Below are 25550 nucleotides of genomic sequence, written 5' to 3'. Positions count from 1 at the left end.
AGCCAAGCTGCTTCTACAGATGAGGTAACTGAGGCACAGAGAATAATAATAATAATAATAATAATAATTGCATTTATTAAGCACTTACTATGTGCAAAGCCCTGTTCTAAGTGCTGAGAAGTTGTGACTTGCCCAAAGTGACACAGCTGACAAGCGGCGGAGCTGGGATTCGAACCCATGACCTCCGACTCCCAAGCCCGGGCTCTTTCCACTGAGCCATGCTGCTTCTACAGATGAGGTAACTGAGGCACAGAGAGTAATAATAATAATAATAATAATGATTGCATTTATTAAGCGCTTACTATGTGCAAAGCACTGTTCTAAGCGCTGAGAAGTTGTGACTTGCCCAGAGTCACACAGCTGACAAGCGGCGGAGCCGGGATTCGAACCCATGACCTCTGACTCCCAAGCCCGGGCTCTTTCCACTGAGCCACGCTGCCTCATAATAAAACCCTTGGGATTGTCCGGTACTGTGATTATTCGGAGGGCTTTCACGTGGGCATATTTGTTTTAAATTTACATTCATTCATTCATTCATTCAATCGTATTTATTGAGCGCTTACTGTGTGCAGAGCACTGTACTAAGCGCTTGGGAAGTCCAAGTTGGCAACATATAGAGACGGCCCCTACCCAACAGCGGGCTCACAGTCTAGAAGGGGGAAGCAGAAGCAGCGTGGCTCAGTGGAAAGAGCCCGGGTTTTGGAGTCAGTGGTCGTGGGTTCAAATCCCGGCTCTGCCAATTGTCAGCTGTGTGACTTTGGGGAAGTCATTTAACTTCTCTGTGCCTCAGTTCCCTCATCTGTAAAATGGGGATTAAGACTGTGAGTCCCCTGTGGGACAACCTGATCACCTTGTAACCTCCCCAGCGCTTAGAACAGTGCTTGGCACGTAGTAAGCGCTTAATAAATACCATCATTAAGGGGGAGACAGGCAACAAAACAAAACATATTAACCAAATAAAATAAGTAGAATAAATATGCGGGAGAAGCAGCGTGGTCTAGTGGATAGGGCCCGGCCGGAAGGACCTGGGTTCCAATCCCGGCTCTGCCACCTGTCTGCTGTGTGACCTTGGGCAAGTGACTTCCCTTCTCTGGGCCTCGGTTACCTCATCCGGAAAAGGGGGATTGAGATTGAGGGGGATTAAGCGCTTAGTACAGTGCTCTGCACATAGTAAGCACTCAGTAAATGCAATTGATGATGATGACTGTGAGTCCCCTGCGGGATGGGGACTGCGTCCAACACAACAACCTTTTGTTTGGGTTGCAAAACCGCTCTGATTGCTAAAAAGCCCCCGACCCAGGGCGCGGCGGCGACCGCAGCTGAAGAAATCTCACTTCCTGTGGCCGTGTGCTTCTGAAAATCCCGAAAGCCGACTCAGAGGTCCTGGATTCGAATTCCCGCTCTGCCAAATGTCAGCTGTGTGACTTTGGGCAAGTCACTTCACTTCTCTGGGCCTCAGTGGCCTCATCCGGAAAATGGGGATGAAGACTGGGAGCCCTCCGTGGGACAATCTGATCACCTTGTAACCTCCCCAGCACTTAGAACAGCGCTTTGCACATAGTAAGCGCTTAATAAATGCCATTATTATAGAGAAGCAGTGTGGCTCACTGGAAAGAGCCCGGGCTTTGGAGTCAGAGGTCATGGGTTCAAATCCCCGCTCTGCCAAATGTCAGCTGTGTGACTCTGGGCAAGTCACTTCACTTCTCCAGACCTCAGTGGCCTCATCCAGAAAATGGGGATGAAGACTGGGAGCCCCCTGTGGGACAACCTGATCACCTTGTAAGCTCCCCAGCGCTTAGAACAGCGCTTTGCACATAGTAAGCGCTTAATAAATGCCATTATTATAGAGAAGCAGTGTGGTTCAGTGGAAAGAGCCTGGGCTTTGGAGTCAGAGGTCATGGGTTCGAATCCCTGCTCTGCCAAATGTCAGCTCTATGACTTTGGTCAAGTCACTTCACTTCTCTGGGCCTCAGTTGCCTCATCTGGAAAATGGGGATGAAGACTGGGAGCCCCCCGTGGGACAACCTGATCACCTTGTAAGCTCCCCAGCACTTAGAACAGCGCTTTGCACATAGTAAGCGCTTAATAAATGCCACTATTATAGAGAAGCAGTGCGGTTCAGTGGAAAGAGCCCGGGTTTTGGAGTCAGAGGTCATGGGTTCAAATCCCCGCTCTGCCAAATGTCAGCTGTGTGACTTTGGGCAAGTCACTTCACTTCTCTGGGCCTCAGTGGCCTCATCCGGAAAATGGGGATGAAGACTGGGAGCCCCCCCCGTGGGACAACCTGATCACCTTGTAACCTCCCCAGCGCTTAGAACAGCGCTTTGCACATAGTAAGCGCTTAATAAATGCCATTATTATAGAGAAGCAGTGTGGTTCAGTGGAAAGAGCCTGGGCTTTGGAGTCAGAGGTCGTGGGTTCGAATCCCCGCTCTGCCAAATGTCAGCTCTTTGACTTTGGGCAAGTCACTTCACTTTTCTGGGCCTCAGTGGCCTCATCTGGAAAACGGGGATGAAGGCTGTGAGCCCCCCCCGTGGGACAACCTGATCACCTTGTAACCTCCCCAACGCTTAGAACAGTGCTTTGCACATAGTAAGCGCTTAATAAATGCCATTATTATAGAGAAGCAGTGCGGTTCAGTGGAAAGAGCCCGGGCTTTGGAGTCAGAGGTCATGGGTTCGAATCCCCACTCTGCCAAATGTCAGCTGTTTGACTCTGGGCAAGTCACTTCACTTCTCTGGGCCTCAGTGGCCTCATCCGGAAAATGGGGATGAAGACTGGGAGCCCCCCCGTGGGACAACCTGATCACCTGGTAACCTCCGCGGCGCTTAGAGCAGTGCTTTGCACGTAGTAAGCGCTTAATACATGAGTATTATCGAAAGAAACGAGGCCAGGGAGAGGAGCGGCGGGGTCGGCGGTGTTTTGGCAACCCCCTCCGTGAGATTTTGTCTTTTTTTCTGTCCCCGGCTAGTACTCGCTGGCCTTCGCCTGCCTGAAGCTGGTGAATTACTCCTTCTTCTTCTGGCTGCCCTTCTACCTCAGCAACAACTTCGGCTGGAAGGAGGTGGAAGCCGACCGGCTGTCCATCTGGTATGACGTCGGCGGGATCATCGGTACGTCCAGCACAGCCCCCTCGCCCCGGCCGATCGGGAGCACGTCCGTCTCCGGCAAATGGGGGTGTCCCCTCGAGAGAAGCAGCGTGGTCCGAGTGGATGCTGTTCAGTCCTGGGAGTCAGAGACGGTCCCTACCCAACAGCGGGCTCACAGCCTAGAAGGGGGAGACAGACAACAAAACCAAACATATTAACAAAATAAAATAAATAGAATTAAGCGCTTACTATGTGCAAAGCGCTGCTCTAAGCACTGATAATAATAATAATAGCATTTATTCATTCAATCGTATTTATTGAGCACTTTCTGTGTGCAGAGCACTTGGGAAGTCCAAGTTGGCAACATCTAGAGACGGTCCCTACCCAACAGCGGGCTCACAGCCTAGAAGGGGGAGACAGACAACAAAAGCAAACATATTAACAAAATAAAATAAATAGAATCAGTAGAATTAAGCGCTTACTATGTGCAAAGCGCTGTTCTAAGCACTGATAATAATAACAATAGCATTTATTCATTCAGCTGTATTTATTGAGCGCCTTCTGTGTGCAGAGCACTTGGGTAGTCCAAGTTGGCAACATCTACAGACGGTCCCTACCCAACAGCGGGCTCACAGCCTAGAAGGGGGAGACAGACAACAAAACGAAACATATTAACAAAATAAAATCAATAGAATCAATAGAAATAAGTGCTTATTATGTGCAAAGTGCTGTTCTAAGCACTGATAATAATAATAATAGCATTTATTCATTCAGTCGTATTTATTGAGCACTTACTGTGTGCAGAGCACTGTACTAAGCGCCTGGGAAGTCCAAGTTGGCAACATCTAGAGACAGTCCCTACCCAGCAGCGGGCTCACAGTCTAGAAGGGGGAGACAGACAACAAAACCAAACATATTAACAAAATAAAATAAATAGAATCAGTAGAATTAAGTGCTTACTATGTGCAAAGTGCCGTTCTAAGCACTGATAATAATAATAATAGCATTAATTCATTCAGTCGTATTTATTGAGCGCTTTCTGTGTGCAGAGCACTTGGGAAGTCCAAGTTGGCAACATCTAGAGACGGCCCCTACCCAACAGCGGGCTCACAGCCTAGAAGGGGGAGACGGACAACAAAACCAAACATATTAACAAAATAAAATCAATAGAATCAAGAGAATTAAGCGCTTACTATGTGCAAAGCGCCATTCTAAGCACTGATAATAATAACAATAGCATTTATTCATTCAACTGTATTTATTGAGCGCCTTCTGTGTGCAGAGCACTTGGGAAGTCCAAGTTGGCAACATCTAGAGCCGGTCCCTACCCAACAGTGGGCTCACAGTCTAGGATTGTCTCCAAATAAAATAAATGGAATCAATAGAAGTAAGTGCGTACTATGTGTCTTCTAGACTGTGAGCCCACTGTTGGGTAGGGACCGTCTCTGGATGTTGCCAACTTGGACTTCCCAAGCGCTTAGTACAGTGCTCTGCACACAGTAAGCTCTCAATAAATACGATTGATTGATTGTTGGCGAGCTGTACTTTCCAAGCGCTTAGTACAGGGCGCTGCACACAGGAAGCGCTCAATAAATACGATTGATTGATGGATCGTTGCCAAGCTGTATTTTCCAAGCGCTTAGTACAGGGCGTGCTGCACACAGGAAGCGCTCAATAGATATGATTGATTCTGGAACGTGCCGCTCTGTGAGCCCACTGTTGAGTAGGGACCGTCTCTATATGTTGCCAACTTGTACTTCCCAGGCGCTTAGTACAGTGCTCTGCACAAGTAAGCGCTCAATAAATATGATTGATTGATTGATTTTGCTGCTGTTGGGCAGGAGGGACGCTGCAAGGGTTCATCTCGGACGTGCTGCAGAAGAGAGCGCCGGTGCTGGCGGCCAGCCTCCTCCTGGCCATCGGGGCCCTCGTCGGATACAGCCGTGAGTAGCTGGAGAGACCCCGCCTGGCCCGCTTCGGTGCCCCTGGGACTCGAACCCAGTGCTGGAATACCTTGGGGATAGGTCACGGGTTCAAATCCCACCTCTGCCAACTGTCAGCTGCGTGACTTGGGGCAAATCACTTCACTTCTCTGGGCCTCAGTTACCTCAACTGTAAAATGGGGATGAAGACTGTGATCCCCACCCCCTGTGAGACAACCTCATCACCTGGTAACCTCCCCAGTGGTTAGAACAGTGCTTGGCACCTAGTAAGCACTTAATTCTATTTATTCTTTTTATTTTATTCTGTTAATATGTTTTGTCGTCTGTCTCCCCCTTCTAGACTGTGAGCCCGCTGTTGGGTAGGGACCGTCTCTATATGTTGCCAATCAATCAATCGTATTTATTGAGCGCCTACTGTGTGCAGAGCGCTGTACTAAGCGCTTGCCAACTTGTACTTCCCAAGTGCTTAGTACAGTGCTCTGCACACAGTAAGCGCTCAGTAAATACGATTGAATGAATAAATGCTATTATTATTATCAGTGCTTAGAACAGTGCTTTGCACATAGTAAGCGCTTAATTCTATTCTATTTATTTTATTTTGTTAATATGTTTTGTCGTCTGTCTCCCCCTTCTAGACTGTGAGCCCACTGTTGGGTAGGGACCGGCTCTATATGCTGCCAACTTGGACTTCCCAAGTGCTTAGTACAGTGCTCTGCACACAGTAAGCACTCAATAAATACGGTTGAATGAATAAATGCTATTATTATTATCAGTGCTTAGAACAGTGCTTTGCACATAGTAAGCACTTTATTCTATTTATTTTATTTTGTTAATATGTTTCGTTGTCTGTCTCCCCCTTCTAGACTGTGAGCCCACTGTTGGGTAGGGACTGTCTCTAGATGTTGCCAACTTGGACTTCCCAAGCGCTTAGTACAGTGCTCTGCACACAGTAAGCGCTCAATAAGTACAATTGAATGAATGACATGGCCCACCTCTGCTGCCCACGCCTGTGCGGGCGGATGCCCGGGGACAACTGCCCTCCATAAAGGCATGAAAGGGAGCGAAGTTTCCCTGAGACGAAGGGCCGCGGGCACCCATCATTCATTCAGTCGTATTTATTGAGCGCTCACTGTGTGTGGAGCACTGTACTAAGCACTTGGGAAGCCCAAGTCAGCAACATCTAGAGACGGTCCCCACCCAACAGCGGGCTTACAGTCTAGAAGGGGGAGACGGACGACAAAACAAAACATATCAACAAAATAAAATAAATAGAATCAATAGAATTAAGCGCTTACTATGGCACTGTTTTAATCACTGATAATAATAATAGCATTTAGTCATTCAGTCGTATTTATTGAGCGCTTACTGTGTGCAGAGCTTGGGAAGTCCAAGTTGGCAACATCTAGAGACGGTCCCCACCCAACAGCAGGCTCACAGTCTAGAAGGGGGAGATGGACAACAAAACATATTAACAAATTAAAATAAAAAGAATAAATAGAATTAAGCGCTTACTATGTGCAAAGCGCTGTTCTAAACACTGATAATAATAATAGCATTTATTCATTCAGTCGTATTTATTGAGCGCTTACTGTGTGCAGAGCTTGGGAAGTCCAAGTTGGCAACATCTAGAGACGGTCCCCACCCAACAGTGGGCTCACAGTCTAGAAGGGGGAGACAGATGACAAAATAAAACATATTAACTAAATAAAATAAATAGAATAAAGCGCTTACTATGTGCAAAGCACTGTTCTAAGCACTGATAATAATAATAGCATTTATTCATTCAGTCGTATTTATTGAGCGCTTACTGTGTGCAGAGCTTGGGAAGTCCACGTTGGCAACATCTAGAGACGGTCCCTACCCAACAGCGGACTCACAGTCTAGAAGGGGGAGACAGACGACAAAATAAAACATATTAACAAAATAAAATAAATAGAATACAGTGCTTACTATGTGCAAAGCACTGTTCTAAGCACTTATAATAGTAATAGCATTTATTCATTCAGTCGTATTTATTGAGCGCTTACTGTGTGCAGAGCTTGGGAAGTCCAAGTCGGCAACATCTAGAGACGGTCCCCACCCAACAGCGGGCTCACAGTCTAGGAGGGGGACGCAGATGACAAAACCAAACATATTAACAAAACAGTAAATAGAAATGATAGATGAAGCATCCATCAGTGCTTAGAACAGTGCTTTGCACATAGTAAGCGCTTAATTCTGTTGATTCTATTTGATTTTGTTAATATGTTTTGTTGTCTGTCTCCCCCTTCCAGACTGTGAGCCCGCTGTTGGGTAGGGACCGTCTCTGTGTGTTGCCAACTTGGACTTCCCAAGCGCTTAGTCCGGTGCTCTGCACACAGTAAGCGCTCAATAAATACGATTGATTGATTGATTGACCCTCTCGGGCTTTGAAATTCAGCCTCTGCTCGCAGCCCGCTCTTCAGCAGGCCCCCGGCGAGCCACTCCGGGACCGCGGGTCCCCATTTCCATCCCCGTGGAGCCGCGCTGTGCAATCTTCCGGGGTCCCGCCGGCTGCGGGGGGGACGGATGCCGCTCACCTGCAACGGTCCCCCTTCCCAACGCAATTCTCTGCCGGCGTTTCGGGCCCAGGCCGAGCCGGGGGACCCCAAACGGCGTCGGGGCCACCGTCCCCCAGATTGGGCTCCGGGCCAGGTCGGGGGCTCAAGAGAAGCCTGCCAGCGGCCGATGACGGGACGGTTTCCGCGTGGCGGGAGGTGGCCCTGCCCCAGCGGGGATCGGGACTGGAGTGGGCGTCAAAAGGCGGCTGACGCGGTGCCCTTCCTTGCAGGATCGCCGAACGATAAATCCATCAACGCGCTTCTCATGGCCGTCACAGGTACGGTCCCCAGGCCCGTCACCAGCCCCGGGCAGCCCCCTTGGGGGATATGGGGGGGCACCCAAGTAGCAGCATGACATGCTTCCCAGACTGAGCCCCCTCCCCATCCCTGCCGCCTTACCTCCTTCCCCTCCCCACAGCATCTGTATATACGTATAGATGTTTGTATGTATTAAATAAATAGAGTAATAAACGTCTAGAGACGGTCCCTACCCAACAGCGGGCTCACAGTCTAGAAGGGACAGAGAACAAAACCAAACATATTCACCAAATAAAATCAAGAGAATAAATATGTACAAATAAAATAAATTCCTCGGGGGCTCACAGTCTAGAAGGGGGAGACAGAGAACAAAACAAAACGTGTTCACCAGATAAAATCAAGAGAATAAATATGTACAAATAAAATAAATTACTCGGGGGCTCACAGTCTAGAAGGGGGAGACAGAGAACAAAACAAAACATGTTCACCAGATAAAATCAACAGAATAAATATGTACAAATAAAATAAATTGCTCGGGGGCTCACAGTCTAGAAGGGGGAGACAGAGAACAAAACAACATATTCACCAAATAAAATCAAGAGAATAAATATGTACAAATAAAATAAATTACTCGGGGGCTCACAGTCTAGAAGGGGGAGACAGAGAACAAAACCAAACATATTCACCAAATAAAATCAGGAGAATAAATATGTACAAATAAAATACTCATGGGCTCACAGTCTAGAAGGGGCAGACAGAGAACAAAACAAAACATATTCAGCAAATAAAATCGAGAATAAATATGTACAAATAAAATAAATTACTTGTAGGCTTGGTCTAGAAGGGGGAGACAGAGAACAAAACAAAACATAGTCACCAAATAAAATCAATAGAATAAATATGTACATATAAAATAAATTACTTGGGGGCTCACAGTCTAGAAGGGGGAGACAAGAGAACAAAACAAAACATATTCACCAGATAAAATCAAGAGAATAAATATGTACAAATAAAATAAATTGCTCGTGGGCTCACAGTCTAGAAGGGGGAGACAGAGAACAAAACAAAACATGTTCACCAGATAAAATCAAGAGAATAAATATGTACAAATAAAATAAATTGCTCGTGGGCTCACAGTCTAGAAGGGGGAGACAGAGAACAAAACAAAACATATTCACCAGATAAAATCAAGAGAATAAATATGTACAAATAAAATAAATTCCTCGGGGGCTCACAGTCTAGAAGGGGGAGACAGAGAACAAAACCAAACATATTCACCAAATAAAATCAGGAGAATAAATATGTACAAATAAAATACTCATGGGCTCACAGTCTAGAAGGGGCAGACAGAGAACAAAACAAAACATATTCAGCAAATAAAATCGAGAATAAATATGTACAAATAAAATAAATTACTTGTAGGCTCGGTCTAGAAGGGGGAGACAGAGAACAAAACAAAACATAGTCACCAAATAAAATCAATAGAATAAATATGTACATATAAAATAAATTACTTGGGGGCTCACAGTCTAGAAGGGGGAGACAGAGAACAAAACAAAACATATTCACCAAATAAAATCAAGAGAATAAATATGTACAAATAAAATAAATTACTCGGGGGCTCACAGTCTAGAAGGGGGAGACAGAAACAAAACCAAACATATTCACCAAATAAAATCAAGAGAATAAATACGTACAAATAAAATAAATTATTCGGGGGCTCACAGTCTAGAAGGGGGAGACAGAGAACAAAACCAAACATATTCACCAAATAAAATCAAGAGAATAAATATGTACAAATAAAATAAATTACCTGTGGGCTCACAGTCTAGAAGGGGGAGACAGAGAACAAAACAACATATTCACCAAATAAAATCAATAGAATAAATATGTACAAATAAAATAGAGTAATAATTTTATTTGTATGTATTCTATTGATTTTATTTGGTGAATATGTTTTGTTCTCTGTCTCCCCCTTCTAGACTGTGAGCCCGCTGTTGGGTAGGGACTGTCTCTATCTGTTGCCAACTTGTACTTCCCAGGCGCTTAGTACAGTGCTCTGCACACAGTAAGCGCTCAATAAATACCATTGAGTGAATGAATGAATGGAAGTCAGAAGGTCATGAGTTCTAAGGTTGGCTCCGCCACTCGTCTGCTGTGTGAGACCTTGGGCTAGCCACTTAATATCTCTGTGCCTCAGTTACCTCATCTGTAAAATGGGGATTAAGACCATGAGCCCCACAAGGGGCTCGGACGGTGTCCAACCCGATTATCTTGTATCCATCCTAGCGCTTAGAACAATGCTTGACACACAGTAAGCGCTTAAGTGCCATCATTATATGTTCATTCATTCATTCAGGCATACTTATTGAGCGCCTACTGCGTGCAGAGCACTGGACTAAGCGCTTGGGAAGTACAAGTCGGCAACATAGACGGTCCCCACCCACCAACGGGCTTTAAGGGGGAGACGGACAACAAAACAAAACATGTAGAAGCAGCCCGGCTCAGTGGAAAGACCCCGGGCTTTGGAGTCAGAGGTCATGGGTTCAAATCCTAGCTCTGCCACTTGTCCGCCGTGTGACTTTGGGCAAGTCGCTTCACTTCTCTGTGCCTCGGTTACCTCATCTGGAAAATGGGGATTAAGTCCGTGAGCCCCACGTGGGACAACTTGGTTACCTTGTATCTACCCCAGTGCTTAGAACAGTGCTTAGCGCATAGTAAGCGCTTAATAAATGCCATTATTATTATTATTGTTGTTACGTAGACAGGACAGAAGTCCTAATGCCACTGGCGGCGTGGCACGGGCCTGGGTGGGAAGCTTCTGCCTGTTGTGTTTTGGGCACCGAAAATGTTTCATACAGCAGATTTCCGGGGAGTTGGAGAGGTAGGGGTGGGAGGACATATCCAGGCCCCAGTCGAACGCAGCGGTGAAGGGTGAGCCCTTCATTCATTCATTCATTCATTCGTATTTATTGAGCGCTTACTGTGTGCAGAGCACTGTACTAAGCGCTTGGGAAGTACAAGTCAGCAACAGATAGAGACGGTCCCTACCCAAAAACGGGCTCACAGTCTAGAAGGGGGAGACAGACAGCAAAACATGTAGACAGGTGTCAAAACCGTCAGAATAAACAGAATTAGAGCTATATGCACATCATTAATAAAATAGAGTAGTAAATATGTACAGCCTTCTTAATGACGGCATGTATTAAGCACTTACTATGTGAATGACAGAATGACCAATTGAATGAATGAATGAACAAATGAATGAATGAACGCTTGAATGAATGACTGAATGAACGATTGAATGAACGAATGAATGAATGAATGCTTGAATCATCATCATCATCATCAATCGTATTTATTGAGCGCTTACTATGTGCAGAGCACTGTACTAAGCGCTTGGGAAGTACAAATTGGCAACATACAGAGACAGTCCCTACCCAACATGAATGAATGACTGAATGCACGATTGAATGAATGAATGAACGCTTGAATGAATGAATGAACGAATGAATGAAAGAACGATTAATACGATTGAATGAATGAGTGAACCAAGGGCTTTGGAGTCGGAGGTCATGGGTTCGAAGCGCTGGGGAGGTGACAAGGTGATCAGGTTGTCCCACTGGGGGCTCACAGTCTTCATCCCCATTTTCCAGATGAGGGAACTGAGGCCCAGAGAAGCGAAGTGACTTGCCCAAAGTCACCCAGCCGACACTTGGCGGAGCCGAGATTTGAACCCATGATCTCTGACTCCAAAGCCCGGACTCTTTCCACCGAGCCACGCTGCTGCTGCTTCTTCCCCCCTCCGCCAAATTGTCAGCCGTGTGACTTTGGGCGAGTCACTTAACTTCCCTGAGCCTCAGTTCCCTCATCTGGAAAATGGGGATCGAGACTGCGAGCACCCCGGGGAACAACCTGATCACCTTGTATCCCCGCAGCGCTTTGAACGGTGCTTTGCACATAGTAAGCGCTTAACGCATACCGTCATTATTATTATTATTCTGGGGCTGCCCTCCTTTTCCCGCCCGCCTCCCCGTTGGGGTGGCCTTGGCCCGGAGCGGGACCGTCTCTACGTGTTGCCAACTTGGACTTCCCAAGCGCTTAGTCCAGTGCTCTGCACACAGTAAGCGCTCAATAAATACGATTGATTGATTGATTGTGGTTTAGGGTTCTTCATCGGCGGACCGTCCAACATGATCAGCTCGGCCATCTCGGCGGACCTGGGGCGGCAGGAGCTGGTGCGAGGGAGCAGCGAGGCCTTGGCCACCGTGACGGGCATCGTGGATGGCACCGGCAGCATCGGGGCGGCCGTGGGCCAGGTGAGTGGCCCTCTGTTGGGTAGGGACTGTCTCTATATGTTGCCAACTTGTACTTCCCAAGCGCTTAGTACAGTGCTCTGCACACAGTAAGCGCTCAATAAATACGATTGATGATGAGTGGCCCGGGGCTGGGCTGAGGGGCCTGAATCGCCTCTCCCTCTTAGGGCCCGTCTCCACCGGACAGACAAGGCCGCCGGGAGCCCGGTTAGCCCCGCGGGCCGGCGGCGAAACCTAAAGTCACGAGACTGAGCTTCCCATTTTCCAGATGAGGTCACTGAGGCCCAGAGAATCAATCGTATTTATTGAGCGCTTACTGTGTGCAGAGCACTGGACTAAGCGCTTGGGAAGTCCAAGCTAGTAACATATAGAGACGGTCCCTACCCACCAGCAGGCTCACAGTCTAAAACGGGGAGACAGAGAACAAAACAAAATATATTAACAAAATAAAATAAATAGAATTCATTCAGTCGTATTTATTGAGCGCTTACTGTGTGCAGAGCACTGTATTAAGCGCTTGGGAAGTCCAAGCCGGCAACATATAGAGACAGTCCCTACCCACCAGCGGGCTCACAGTCTAAAAGGGGGAGACAGAGAACAAAACCAAACATATTAACAAAATAAAATAAATAGAATTCATTCAATCATATTTATTGAACGCTTACTGTGTGCAGAGCACTGTACTAAGCGCTTGGGAAGTCCAAGCTGGCAACATATAGAGACAGTCCCTACCCACCAGCGGGCTCACAGTCTAAAACGGGGAGACAGAGAACAAAACAAAACATATTAACAAAGTAAAATAAATAGAATTCATTCAATCGTATTTATTGAACGCTTACTGTGTGCAGAGCACTGTACTAAGCGCTTGGGAAGTCCAAGCTGGCAACATGTAGAGACAGTCCCTACCCACCAGCGGGCTCACAGTCTAAAAGGGGGAGACAGAGAACAAAACCAAACATATTAACAAAATAAAATAAATAGAATTCATTCAATCATATTTATTGAACGCTTACTGTGTGCAGAGCACTGTACTAAGCGCTTGGGAAGTCCAAGCTGGCAACATATAGAGACAGTCCCTACCCACCAGCGGGCTCACAGTCTAAAACGGGGAGACAGAGAACAAAACAAAACATATTAACAAAGTAAAATAAATAGAATTCATTCAATCGTATTTATTGAACGCTTACTGTGTGCAGAGCACTGTACTAAGCGCTTGGGAAGTCCAAGCTGGCAACATATAGAGACAGTCCCTACGCAACAGCGGGCTCACAGTCTAAAAGGGGGTGGCAGAGAACAAAACCAAACATGCCAACAAAATAAAAAAAATAGAATAGATATGGTCAAGTAAAATAATAAATAGAGTAATAAATATGTACAAACATAAATACATATATACAGGTGCTGTGGGGAAGGGAAGGAGGTAAGATGGGGGGGATGGAGAGGGGGACGAGGGGGAGAGGAAGGAAGGGGCTCAATCTGGGAAGGCCTCCTGGAGGAGGTGAGCTCTCAGTAGGGCCTTAAGAGAAGAGAGGTGACTTGCCCAAAGTCACACAGCTGATGAGGAGTGGCTCTCCTCGTCCCTCTGAGCTTTTCCCTCCATCCCACTAAACTCTACCCTCCTCATGGGCAGGGATTGTATATGATTATCAGTGCTTAGAACAGCGCTTTGCACATAGTAAGCGCTTAATTCTATTTATTCTATTTATTTTATTTTGTTAATAGGTTAGACTGTGAGCCCGCTGTTGGGTAGGGGCCGTCTCTAGATGTTGCCAACTTGGACTTCCCAAGTGCTGTGCACACAGTAAGCGCTCAATAAATACGACTGAATGAATAATCCACCGCTCCGGGACCTTGGCCAAGCCGCTTACCCTCTCTGGGCCTCCGAGGGTCGTGGCTGGGAAAGGCGGACGGTGGAAGGAACGGATCGGAAACTTTCATCATCGTCATCATCAATCGTATTTTTTGAGCGCTTACTATGTGCAGAGCACTGTACTAAGCGCTTGGGAAGTACAAATTGGCAACATATATATATTGGCAACTTTCCCACCTCCGTCCTCACTTTGCCCTCCCAAACTAAGGCCGTGATTCCGCTTGGTGAGTTGGGATCGGGGAACGCTCCCTGACAGTGGGAGGCTCAAGCTTGGAGGTGCCTGCCTTGGCCTGGAGTCAGAGGGATGTGGGTTCTAATCCCAGCTCCGCCACTCATTCATTCATTCAGTCGTATTTATTGAGCGCTGACTGCGTGCAGAGCACTGTACTGAGCGCTTTGGGGAAGGACAAGTTGGCAGCATCCAGAGACGGTCCCGACCCAACAGCGGGCTCACAGAACGGGGCCCAGTGAGGACGTGAGCGGCAGAGGGGCTTGAGGGGCTTAATAAATGCCATCATCATTATTATTATTCATTCGTTCATTCATTCAGTCGTATTTATTGAGCGCTGACTGTGTGCAGAGCACTGTACTAAGCGCTTGGGAAGTCCAAGTTGGCAACATCTAGAGACGGTCAATCAATCTGTCGTATTTATTGAGTACTTACTGTGTGCAGAGCACTTTACTAAGCGCTTGGGAAGTCCAAGTTGGCAACATCTAGAGACGGCCAATCAATCAATCGTATTTATTGAGCGCTTACTTTAGTGTGCAGAGCCCTGTACTAAGCGCTTGGGAAGTCCAAGTTGGCAACAGCTAGAGACGGTCCCGACCCAACAGCGGGCTCACAGTCTAGAAGGGGGAGACGGACAGCAAAACAAAACATGTGGACAGGTGTCAAGTCGTCCAAGAAAATACAATTAAACCTAACTTCATTCATTCATTCAATCATATTTATTGAGCGCTGACTGTGTGTAGAGCACTGTACTGAGCGCTTGGGAAGTACAAGTTGACAACATCTAGAAACGGTCCCAACCCAACAGCGGGCTCCCAGAACGAGGCCCAGTGAGGAGGTGAGCGGCAGAGGGGCTTGAGGGGCTTAATAAATGCCATCATTATTATTATTCATTCGTTTATTCATTCAATCATATTTATTGAGCGCTTACTCTATGCAGAGCACTGTACTAAGCACTTGGGAAGTATAAGTTGGCAACATATAGAGACGGTCCCTACCCAACAGCGGGCTCACAGTCTAGAAGGGGGAGACAGACAGCAAAACAAAACGTGGACAGGTGTCAAGTCGTCCAAGCAAATACAGTTAAACCTAAATTCATTCATTCATTCAGTCGTATTTATTGAGCGCTGATTGTGTGCTGAGCACTGTACTGAGCGCTTGGGAAGGACAAGTTGGCAGCATCTAGAGACGGTCTCGACCTAACAGTGGGCTCACAGAACAAGGCCCAGTGAGGAGGTGAGCAGCAGAGGGGCTTGAGGGGCTTAATAAATGCCATGGTTATTATTATTCATTCATTCATTCATTCAATCGTATTTATTGAGCACTTACTGTGTGCAGAGCACTGTACTAAGTGCTTGGGAAGTCCAAGTTGGCAACATCTAGAGACGGCCCCTACCCAACAGCGGGCTCACAGTCTAGAAGGGGGAGACAGACAGCAAAACAAAATGTGGACAGGTGTCAAGTGGTCCAAGCAAATACAGTTAAACCTAAATTCATTCATTCAGTCAGTCATATTTATTGAGCGCTGACTGTGTGCAGAGCACTGTACTAAGCACTTGGGAAGTCCAAGTTGGCAACATCTAGAGATGGTCCCTACCCAGCAGTGGGCTCACAGTCTAGAAGAGGGAGACAGACAGCAAAACAAAACATGTGGACAGGTGTCAAGTTGTCCAAGCAAATACAATTAAACCTAAATTCATTCATTCATTCAATCGTATTTATTGAGCGGTTACTGTGTGCAGAGCACTGGACTAAGCACTTGGGAAGTACAAGTTGGCAACATATAGAGACAGCCCGTACCCAACAGCGGGCTCACAGTGTAGAAGGGGGAGACAGACAACAAAACAAAACGTGTAAACCAAATAAAATAAATAGAATAAATATGTACAAGTAAAATAAATAAATAGAGTAATAAATATGTGCAAGCATATATGCATATATACAGGTGCTTCTGAGAAGCAGCGTGGCTCAGTGGAAAAAGCCCGGGCTTTGGAGTCAGAGGTCATGGGTTCAAATCCCGACTCTGCCAATTGTCAGCTGTGTGACTTTGGGTAAGTCACTTCACTTCTCTGAGCCTCAGTTCCCTCATCTGGAAAATGGGGATGAAGACTGTGAGCCCCCCTGTGGGACAACCTGATCACCTTGTAACCTCCCCAGCGCTTAGAACAGTGCTGTGCACATAGTAAGCGCTTAATAAATGTCATTATACTGTGCTGGGGGGAAAGAGGTAAGGTGGGGGCGATGGGGAGGGGGAGGAGGGGGTTGGGGCCTTGGGCGAGTCACTTCACTTCTCTGTGCCTCAGTTACCCCGTCTGTAAAGTGGGGATTAGGACTGTGAGCCCCAAGAGGGGCAGGAACTGTGTCCAACCCAATTGGGTTGTATCGACCCCAGCGCTTAGAACAGTGCTCGACACATAGTAAGCGCTTAACAAATGCCATAATTGTTGTTGTCATTATTAACTGGAGGCAGTGGATTTGGAGGTGAGCCTGCCGGCTGCAACCAGACAAATCCCAATCTTCTTTTTGCTTTTTTGTGCTGTTAAATGTTGATTGTTAAGCACATACTATGTGCTGAGCACCACACTAAGTGCTGGTGTAGATGCTCACCCTCTTAATCCTCATTAATAATAATAATGATGATGATGGCATTTATTAAGCACTTACTATGTGCTGAGCACCAAACTAAGCGCTGGTGTAGATGCCCACCCTCTTAATCCTCATTAATAATAATAATGATGATGGCATTTATTAAGCGTTTACTATGTGCTGAGCACCTAACTAAGCGCTGGTGTAGATGCCCACCCTCTTAATCCTCATTACTACTACTAATAATGATGATGGCATTTATTAAGCGCTTACTATGTGCTGAGCACCAAACTAAGCGCTGGTGTAGATGCCCACCCTCTTAATCCTCATTACTACTAATAATAATGATGATGGCATTTATTAAGCGCTTACTATGTGCTGAGCACCAAACTAAGTGCTGGTGTAGATGCTCACCCTCTTAATCCTCATTACTACTACTAATAATGATGATGGCATTTATTAAGCGCTTACTATGTGCTGAGCACCAAACTAAGCGCTGGTGTAGATGCTCACCCTCTTAATCCTTATTAATAATAATAATGGCATTTATTAAGCGCTTACTATGTGCTGAGCACCAAACTAAGTGCTGGTGTAGATGCCCACCCTCTTAATCCTCATTACTACTACTAATAATAATGATGGCATTTATTAAGTGCTTACTATGTGCAAAGCACTGTACTTAGCACTGGGAAGATACAAGGTGATCAGGCTGTCCCATGGGGGGCTCACAGTCTTCATCCCCATTTTACAGGTGAGGTAACTGAGGCACAGAGAAGTGAAGTGACTCGCCCAAAGTCACACAGCTGACAGTTGGAAGAGCCAGGATTTGATCCCATGACCTCTGGCTGCAAATAATAATAATAATGATGATGGCATTTATTAAGCACTTACTATGTGCAAAGCACTGTTCTTAGCACGGGGGAGGTACAAGGTGATCAGGCTGTCCCATGGGGGGCTCACGGTCTTCATCCCCATTTTCCAGATGAGGTCACTGAGGCTCAGAGAAGTGAAGTGACTCTCCCAAAGTCACACAGCTGACAACTGGCAGAGCCAGGATTTGATCCCATGACCTCTGACTCCAAATAATAATAATAACAATAGTAATAATGATGATGGCATTTATTAAGTGCTTACTATGTGCAAAGCACTGTTCTAAGCACTGGGGAGGTTACAAGGTGATCAGGCTGTCCCATGGGGGGCTCACAGTCTTCATCCCCATTTTCCAGATGAGGTCATTGAGGCCCAGAGAAGTGAAGTGACTCACCCAAAGTCACCCAGCTGACAGTTGGCGGAGACAGGATTTGATCCCATGACCCCTGACATCAAATAATAATAATAATAATGATGATGGCATTTATTAAGCGCTTACCATGTGCAAAGCACTGTTCTTAGCACTGGGAAGATGCAAGGTGATCAGGCTGTCCCACGGGGGGCTCACAGTCTTCATCCCCATTTTCCAGATGAGGTCACTGAGGCCCAGAGAAGTGAAGTGACTCCCTGAAAGTCACCCAGCTGACAGTTGGCGGAGCCGGGATTTGAACCCATGACCTCCGACTCTCTTTCCACTGAGCCACGCTGCTCCTCATTTTACAGATGAGGGAACTGAGACGCAGAGAAGTGAAGCGACTTGCCCAGGGTCACACGGCAAGTGGCGGAGCCGGGATTAAGAATAATAATAATAATAATAATGGCATTTATTAAGCGCTTACTATGTGCAAAGCACTGTTCTAAGCGCTGGATTGGAAGGATGTCCGTCCGAATCCCAGGCTTGTCCCTAGGATAGCCGATGCTCGCGCTGCCCTGGTCTGCTTTCCGTGGGGAGGCATCTCTGAGCCTCAGTTCCCTCATCTGTAAAATGGGGATTAAGACTGTCAGCCCCACTTGGGACAACCTGATCTCCTTGTAACCTCCCCAGCGCTTAGAACAGTGCTTTGCACATAGTAAGTGCTTAATAAATGCCATTATTATTATTATTATTATTATTATTATTATTATTATCTCACTGGCCTTTTCTCTGTCTTTCTCCCCCATTAGTATCTGGTGTCTTTGATCCAGGAGAACCTGGGATGGATGTGGGTGTTTTATTTTTTCATTTTAATGGTGAGTGTGCCGCGTCCCTCTCTTCGCCGACGGTTTTCCTCAACCGCCCCGGGAGCCACCAGGGAAGCCCTCGGGATCCTCGGGTGGAAAGGAGGATCATCATCATCCTCAATCGTATTTATTGAGCGCTTACTGTGTGCAGAGCACTGTACTAAGCGCTTGGGAAGTACAGTTTGGCAGCCTATAGAGACAGTCCCTACCCAACAGTGGGCTCACAGATGATGGCATTTATTAAGCGCTTACTATGTGCAAAGCACCGTTCTAAGCGCTGGGGAGGTTACAAGGTGATCAGGGAAGCCCTCGGGATCCTCGGGTGGAAAGGATGATCATCATCATCCTCAATCGTATTTATTGAGCGCTTACTGTGTGCAGAGCGCTTGGGAAGTACAATTTGGCAACATATAGAGACAGTCCCTACCCAACAGTGGGCTCACAGATGATGGCATTTATTAAGCGCTTACTATGTGCGAAGGACTGTTCTAAGCGCTGGGGAGGTTACAAGGTGATCAGGCTGTCCCACGGGGGGCTCACAGTCTTCATCCCCATTTGACAGACGAGGTAAACTGAGGCCCAGAGCAGTGAAGCGGCTTGCCCAAGGTCACACAGCTGACAAGTGGCAGAGCCGGGATTCGAACCCAGGACCTCTGACTCCAAAGCCCGGGCTCTTTCCACTGAGCCACGCTCAGAAAGGAGGTCTGAGCTGGGCCGAAGACGCGGGCCCTGCAAACAGTGGGCCCTTAGACCGTGTTTCTCCCTCATCTGTAAAATGGGGATTAAGATTGTGAGCCTCCTGTGGGACAACGTGATCACTTTGTAACCTCCCCAGCGCTTAGAACAGTGCTTTGCACATAGTAAGTGCTTAATAAATGCCATTATTATTTTATTATTATTATTCTCCTGGTTTTCCCCTGGCTGAGAGGTAGTCAATCAATCAATCAATTGTATGTATTGAGCGCTTACTGTGTGCAGAGCACTGGACTAAGCGCTCGGGAAGTACAAGTTGGCAACAGATAGAGACGGTCCCTACCCAGCAGCGGGCTCACAGTCTAAAAGGTCACACAGCAAGTCATTCATTCAGTCGTATTTATTGAGCGCTTACTGTGTGCAGAGCACTGGACTAAGCGCTCGGGAAGTCCAAGTTGGCAACATATAGAGACGGTCCCTACCCAGCAGCGGGCTCACAGTCTAAAAGGTCACACAGCAAGTCATTCATTCAGTCGTATTTATTGAGCGCTTACTGTGTGCAGAGCACTGGACTACGCGTTCAGGAAGTCCAAGTTGGCAACATATAGAGACGGTCCCTACCCCGCAGTGGGCTCACGGTCTAAAAGGTTACACAGCAAGTCATTCATTCATTCAATCGTATTTATTGAGTGCTTACTGTGTGCAGAGCACTGGACTAAGCGCTCGGGAAGTCCAAGTTGGCAACGTTTAGAGACGGTCCCTACCCAACAGTGGGCTCACACTCTAAAAGGTCACACAGCAAGTCATTCATTCAATCGTATTTATTGAGCACTTACTGTGTGCAGAGCACTGTACTAAGCGCTCGGGAAGCCCAAGCTGGCAACATATAGAGACGGTCCCTACCCAGCAGTGGGCTCACAGTCTAAAAGGTCACACAGCAAGTCATTCATTCAATCGTATTTATTTAGTGCTTACTGTGTGCAGAGCACTGGACTAAGCACTTGGGAAGTACAAGTTGGCAACATATAAAGACGGTCCCTACTCAACAGTGGGCTCACAGTCTAAAAGGTCACACAGCAAGTCATTCATTCATTCATTCAATCGTATTTATTGAGCACTTACTGTGTGCAGAGCACTGGACTAAGTGCTCGAGAAGTACAAGTTGGCACCGTTTAGAGACGGTCCCTACCCAACAGTGGGCTCACAGTCTAAAAGGTCACACAGCAAGTCATTCATTCATTCATTCAGTCGTATTTATTGAGCGCTTACTGTGTGCAGAGCCCTGGACTAAGCGCTTGGGAAGTACAAGTTGGCAACATATAGAGACGGTCCCTACCCAACAGTGGGCTCACAGTCTAAAAGGTCACACAGCAAGTCATTCATTCATTCATTCAATCGTATTTATTGAGCGCTTACTGTGTGCAGAGCACTGGACTAAGCGCTCGAGAAGTACAAGTTGGCAACGTTTAGAGACGGTCCCTACCCAACAGTGGGCTCACAGTGTAAAAGGTCACACAGCAAGTCATTCATTCAATCGTATTTATTGAGCGCTCACTGTGTGCAGAGCACTGGACTAAGCGCTCGGGAAGTCCAAGTTGGCAACGTTTAGAGACGGTCCCTACCCAACAGCGGGCTCACAGTCAGGTCGCACAGCAAGTCATTCATTCAGTCATATTTATTGAGCGCTTACTGTGTGCAGAGCACTGTACTAAGCGCTCGGGATGTCCAAGTTGGCAACGTTTAGAGACGGTCCCTACCCAATAGCGGGCTCACAGTCTAAAAGGTCACACAGCAAGTCATTCATTCATTCATCCAATCGTATTTATCGTGCACTTACTGTGTGCAGAGCACTGTACTAAGCGCTTGGGAAGTCCAAGTTGGCAACATATAGAGACGGTCCCTACCCAACAGTGGGCTCACAGTCTAAAAGGTCACACAGCAAGTCATTCATTCAGTCGTATTTATTGAGCGCTTACTGTGTGCAGAGAACTGTACTAAGCGCTCGGGAAGTCCAAGTTGGCAACATATAGAGACGGTCCATACCGAACAGTGGGCTTACAGTCTAGAAGAGGTCCTCTGAGTAGCCCCTGGGGCAGCCACGGTTCTAAGACGGTTTTCCCTTTCTCTCTCTCCCGTTCCCGCAGACGAGCTCCACGATCCTCTTCATCTCCCCGTTAATCGTCAGGGAAATCAAGTCCCTCGTGCAGGCGGGACGCACCCGGCCGCCGAGCGGGTGACCGGGGCCGTCCTCGGAGGGGGACCGACCCGGGCCGGTCTCGCCAATCCCCCCGAGCCCGGCGCCGGCCGCCGGGCTGGCCGCCGAGCGGGACCGGAGTGACCCTCACCGTCGCCGCGGGCGTCTCCCCCGGCCGCCGGGACCCCGGTGGGGCCAGCCACGGCCACCGCGGCCGCGGGGTTGGTGTTTCCGGTGGAGTCTCCGGAGGCAGGCGGGCGGCCGTCGGTGCGGGGACAACGGGTCGGCGCCCGGCGACTTTTGGGGCAGGCCCCGGGACCCCGCTGACCCTCGCCGCCGCGTGAAAGGCCACCCGGCGCTCCGGCCACCAGTCTCCGGCACGGGAGCTGCCCACCCAGGCCCCATCTTCCAAGTCCCGGGAGCCTCAGTTGGCACGGATAACCCGGAAACTTCTCGCCCCGTCCGGGCTGAGCCGGCCGAAGACCGGCCGTACCGAGGGAGGGAGGGACGGAGGGAGGTGGGATCAACCCTCCGCAAGCCGGACGTCCCCCCCGGGGCCCGGGTGAGGACCCAGAAATACAGGGAGACCCCGCACGGACCGGGCCGCGGTTTAGGACGCGGAGACGGGAAAGTAAAAGCGGTTACCTTTTTGATAATCAATCAATCGTATTTATTGAGCGCTTAGTGTGTGCAGAGCACTGGACTGAGCGCTTGGGAAGTCCTGGTTGGGACGGCTTAGTCATTCGTTCAGTCGTATCTAAGCAGCGCTTACCGTGGGCGAGGCACTGTACTAAGCGCTTTAGACTGTAAGCCCACTGTTGGGTAGGGACCGTCTCTATATGTTGCCAACTTGGACTTCCCAAGCGCTTAGTACAGTGCTCTGCACACAGTAAGCGCTCAATAAATGCGATTGATGATGAGTGGCCCGGGGCTGGGCTTAGGGGCCCGAATCGCCTCCCCCTCTTCGGGCCCGTCTCCGCGGGACAGACGAGGCCGCCGGGAGCCCGGTTAGCCCCGCGGGCCGGCGGCGGGGCCTAAAGTCACGAGACCCAGCTTCCCATTTTCCAGATGAGGTCACTGAGGCCCAGAGAATCAATCGTATTTATTGAGCGCTTACTGTGTGCAGAGCACTGGACTAAGCGCTTGGGAAGTCCAAGTTGGCAACACAGACGGTCCCTACCCAACAGTGGGCTCACGGTCTAGAAGGGGGAGACGGAGAACAAAACCAAACATATTAACAAAATAAACAGAATAGATATGTACAAGTAAATAAATAGAGTAATAAGTCTGTACAAACATATATACATCTATACAGGTGCTGTGGGGAAGGGAAGGAGGTAAGACGGGGGGGATGGATGATACTCGGCAGCCGGATGCTTATTGGCGGGAGGCGCGGCAGCATCCTAGGGTACCGCGCTGTGGACCGTCTCCTAGAGACCCACCCAGCTTTCTAAGCAAGGGCCTGCCCGCTGTCCCCATTCATTCAATCGTATTTATTGAGCGCTTACTGTGTGCAGAGCACTGGACTGAGCGCTTGGGAAGTCCCAGTTGGCAACATAGAGAGACGGTCCCTACCCAACAGTGGGCTCACAGTCTAGAAGGGGGAGACAGAGAACAAAACCAAACATATTAACAGAATAAATAGAATAGATATGTACAAGTAAAATAAATAAATAAATAGAGTAATCAATCAATCAATCAATCGTATTTATTGAGCGCTTACTATGTGCAGAGCACTTGGGAAGTACAAATTGGCATCACATAGAGACAGTCCCTACCCAACAGTGGGCTCACAGTCTAAAAGGGGGAGACAGAGAACAGAACCAAACATACCAACAAAATAAAATAAGTAGGATAGAAATGTACAAGTAAAATAAATAAATAAATAAATAAATAAATAGAGTAATAAATATGTACAACCATATTTATTTATTGAGCGCTTACTGTGTGCAGAGCACTGGACTGAGCGCTTGGGAAGTCCCAGTCGGCAACATAGACGGTCCCTACCCAACCGCGGGCTCACGGTCTTGAAGGTTGCCCTGTGCGGCCACACCTGGGGCAGTGCGTGGAAGGGGTCACCTGGTTGGGACAGCTGTGTCATTCGTTCAGTCGTATTTAAGCGGCGCTTACCGTGGGCAAGGCACTGTACTAAGCGCTTTAGACTGTAAGCCCACTGTTGGGTAGGGACCGTCTCTATATGTTGCCAATTTGGACTTCCCAAGCGCTTAGTACAGTGCTCTGCACATAGTAAGCGCTCAATAAATACGATTGATGACGATGGTGATGATGGAGGACAACAGCCAACGGACGCATTCCCTGCTCCCCTCCCGACGAGCTCACACTCCGCTCTCAAGAGCCACCGTGGCCAACTCTTCTGGACTGTGAGCCCGCTGTTGGGTAGGGACCGTCTCTAGACGTTGCCGACTTGGACTTCCCGAGCGCTTAGTACAGTGCTCTGCGCACGGTAAGCGCTCGATAAATGCGATTGAATGAGTGAATGAATGAATGAACTCTCTTGACCGGCCTAGGTTGGGTCGCTGAGGTTGAGTGCTTAGTACAGTGCTCTGCACACAGTAAGCGCTCGATAAATGCGATCGAATGAATGAATGAATGAATGAACTCTCTTGACCGGCCCAGGTTGGGTCGCTGAGGCTGAGCGCTTAGTACAGTGCTGTGCACACAGTAAGCGCTCAATAAATCCGACTGAATGAATGCAACGGGCAGACAGACACATTACCTGCCCCCCGACGGGCTCACACTCCGCTCTCAAGAGCCACCGTGGCCAACTGTCTTGACCGGCCCAGGTTGGGTCGCTGAGGCTGAGCGCTTAGTACAGTGCTCCGCACACAGTAAGCGCTCAATAAATCCGATTGAACGAATGCAACGGGCAAGCAGACGCATCCCCTGCCCCCCGACGAGCTCACACTCCGCTCTCAAGAGCCACCGTGGCCAACTGTCTTGACCGGCCCAGGTTGGGTCGCTGAGGCTGAGCGCTTAGTACAGTGCTCCGCACACAGTAAGCGCTCAATGAATCCGACTGAATGAATGCAACGGGGAAACAGACACATTACCTGCCCCCCGACGGGCTCACACTCCGCTCTCAAGAGCCACCGTGGCCAACTCTCTTGACCGGCCCAGGTTGGGTCGCTGAGGCTGAGCGCTTAGTACAGTGCTCCGCACACGGTAAGCGATCAATAAATCCGATTGAATGAATGCAACGGGCAAACAGATGCATTCCCTGCCCCCCGACCAGCTCACACTCCGCTCTCAAGAGCCACCGTGGCCAACTGTCTTGACCGGCCCAGGTTGGGTCGCTGAGGCTGAGCGCTTAGTACAGTGCTCCGCACACAGTAAGCGCTCAATAAATCCGATTGAATGAATGCAAAGGGCTTATCCCTGGGAGACGGGGGCACCCGGAACCCCCCGGAGACTAGTTCTCCCAAATCTTGGTGCCGGAGATCCCTGAGTGATACTGGAGCAGCGGGGCCTAGTGGAAAGAGTTCGGGTTTGGGAGCCGGAGGACGTGGGTTCGAATTCTGATTCCACCACTCAACTGCCGTGAGACCTTGAGCAAGTCACTTAACTTCCGTTCCTCAGTTACCTCATCCGTAAAACGGGGCTTAAATCTGTGAGCCCCATGTGGGGCGGGGGATGTGTCCAACCCAATTGATGGTCTTAATCGGGTGCTTACTGTGCGCAGAG

General features: G+C 48.3%; 1 protein-coding gene across 1 annotated transcript in view; it reads left to right on the top strand.

Annotated features, from left to right (window-relative positions):
• Positions 1 to 21984, top strand: part of SLC37A3 (solute carrier family 37 member 3) — a 40734-nt gene extending 18750 nt beyond the window's left edge. The window contains exons 9-14 of the mRNA XM_038753792.1: positions 2972 to 3113; positions 4931 to 5032; positions 7842 to 7889; positions 12037 to 12188; positions 18905 to 18970; positions 21799 to 21984. Coding sequence (XP_038609720.1) covers positions 2972 to 3113; positions 4931 to 5032; positions 7842 to 7889; positions 12037 to 12188; positions 18905 to 18970; positions 21799 to 21891 — 603 coding nt within the window. The 3' untranslated portion in view covers positions 21892 to 21984. The remainder of the gene's footprint in view (positions 1 to 2971; positions 3114 to 4930; positions 5033 to 7841; positions 7890 to 12036; positions 12189 to 18904; positions 18971 to 21798) is intronic.
• Positions 21985 to 25550: the final 3566 nt, after the last annotated feature.

This window comes from Tachyglossus aculeatus, chromosome 11, assembly GCF_015852505.1.
Source record: "Tachyglossus aculeatus isolate mTacAcu1 chromosome 11, mTacAcu1.pri, whole genome shotgun sequence".
Taxonomy (NCBI): Eukaryota; Metazoa; Chordata; class Mammalia; order Monotremata; family Tachyglossidae; genus Tachyglossus; species Tachyglossus aculeatus.
Note: the sequence above shows the minus strand (reverse complement) of the source record. Positions and strands in the feature narration are given on the sequence as shown.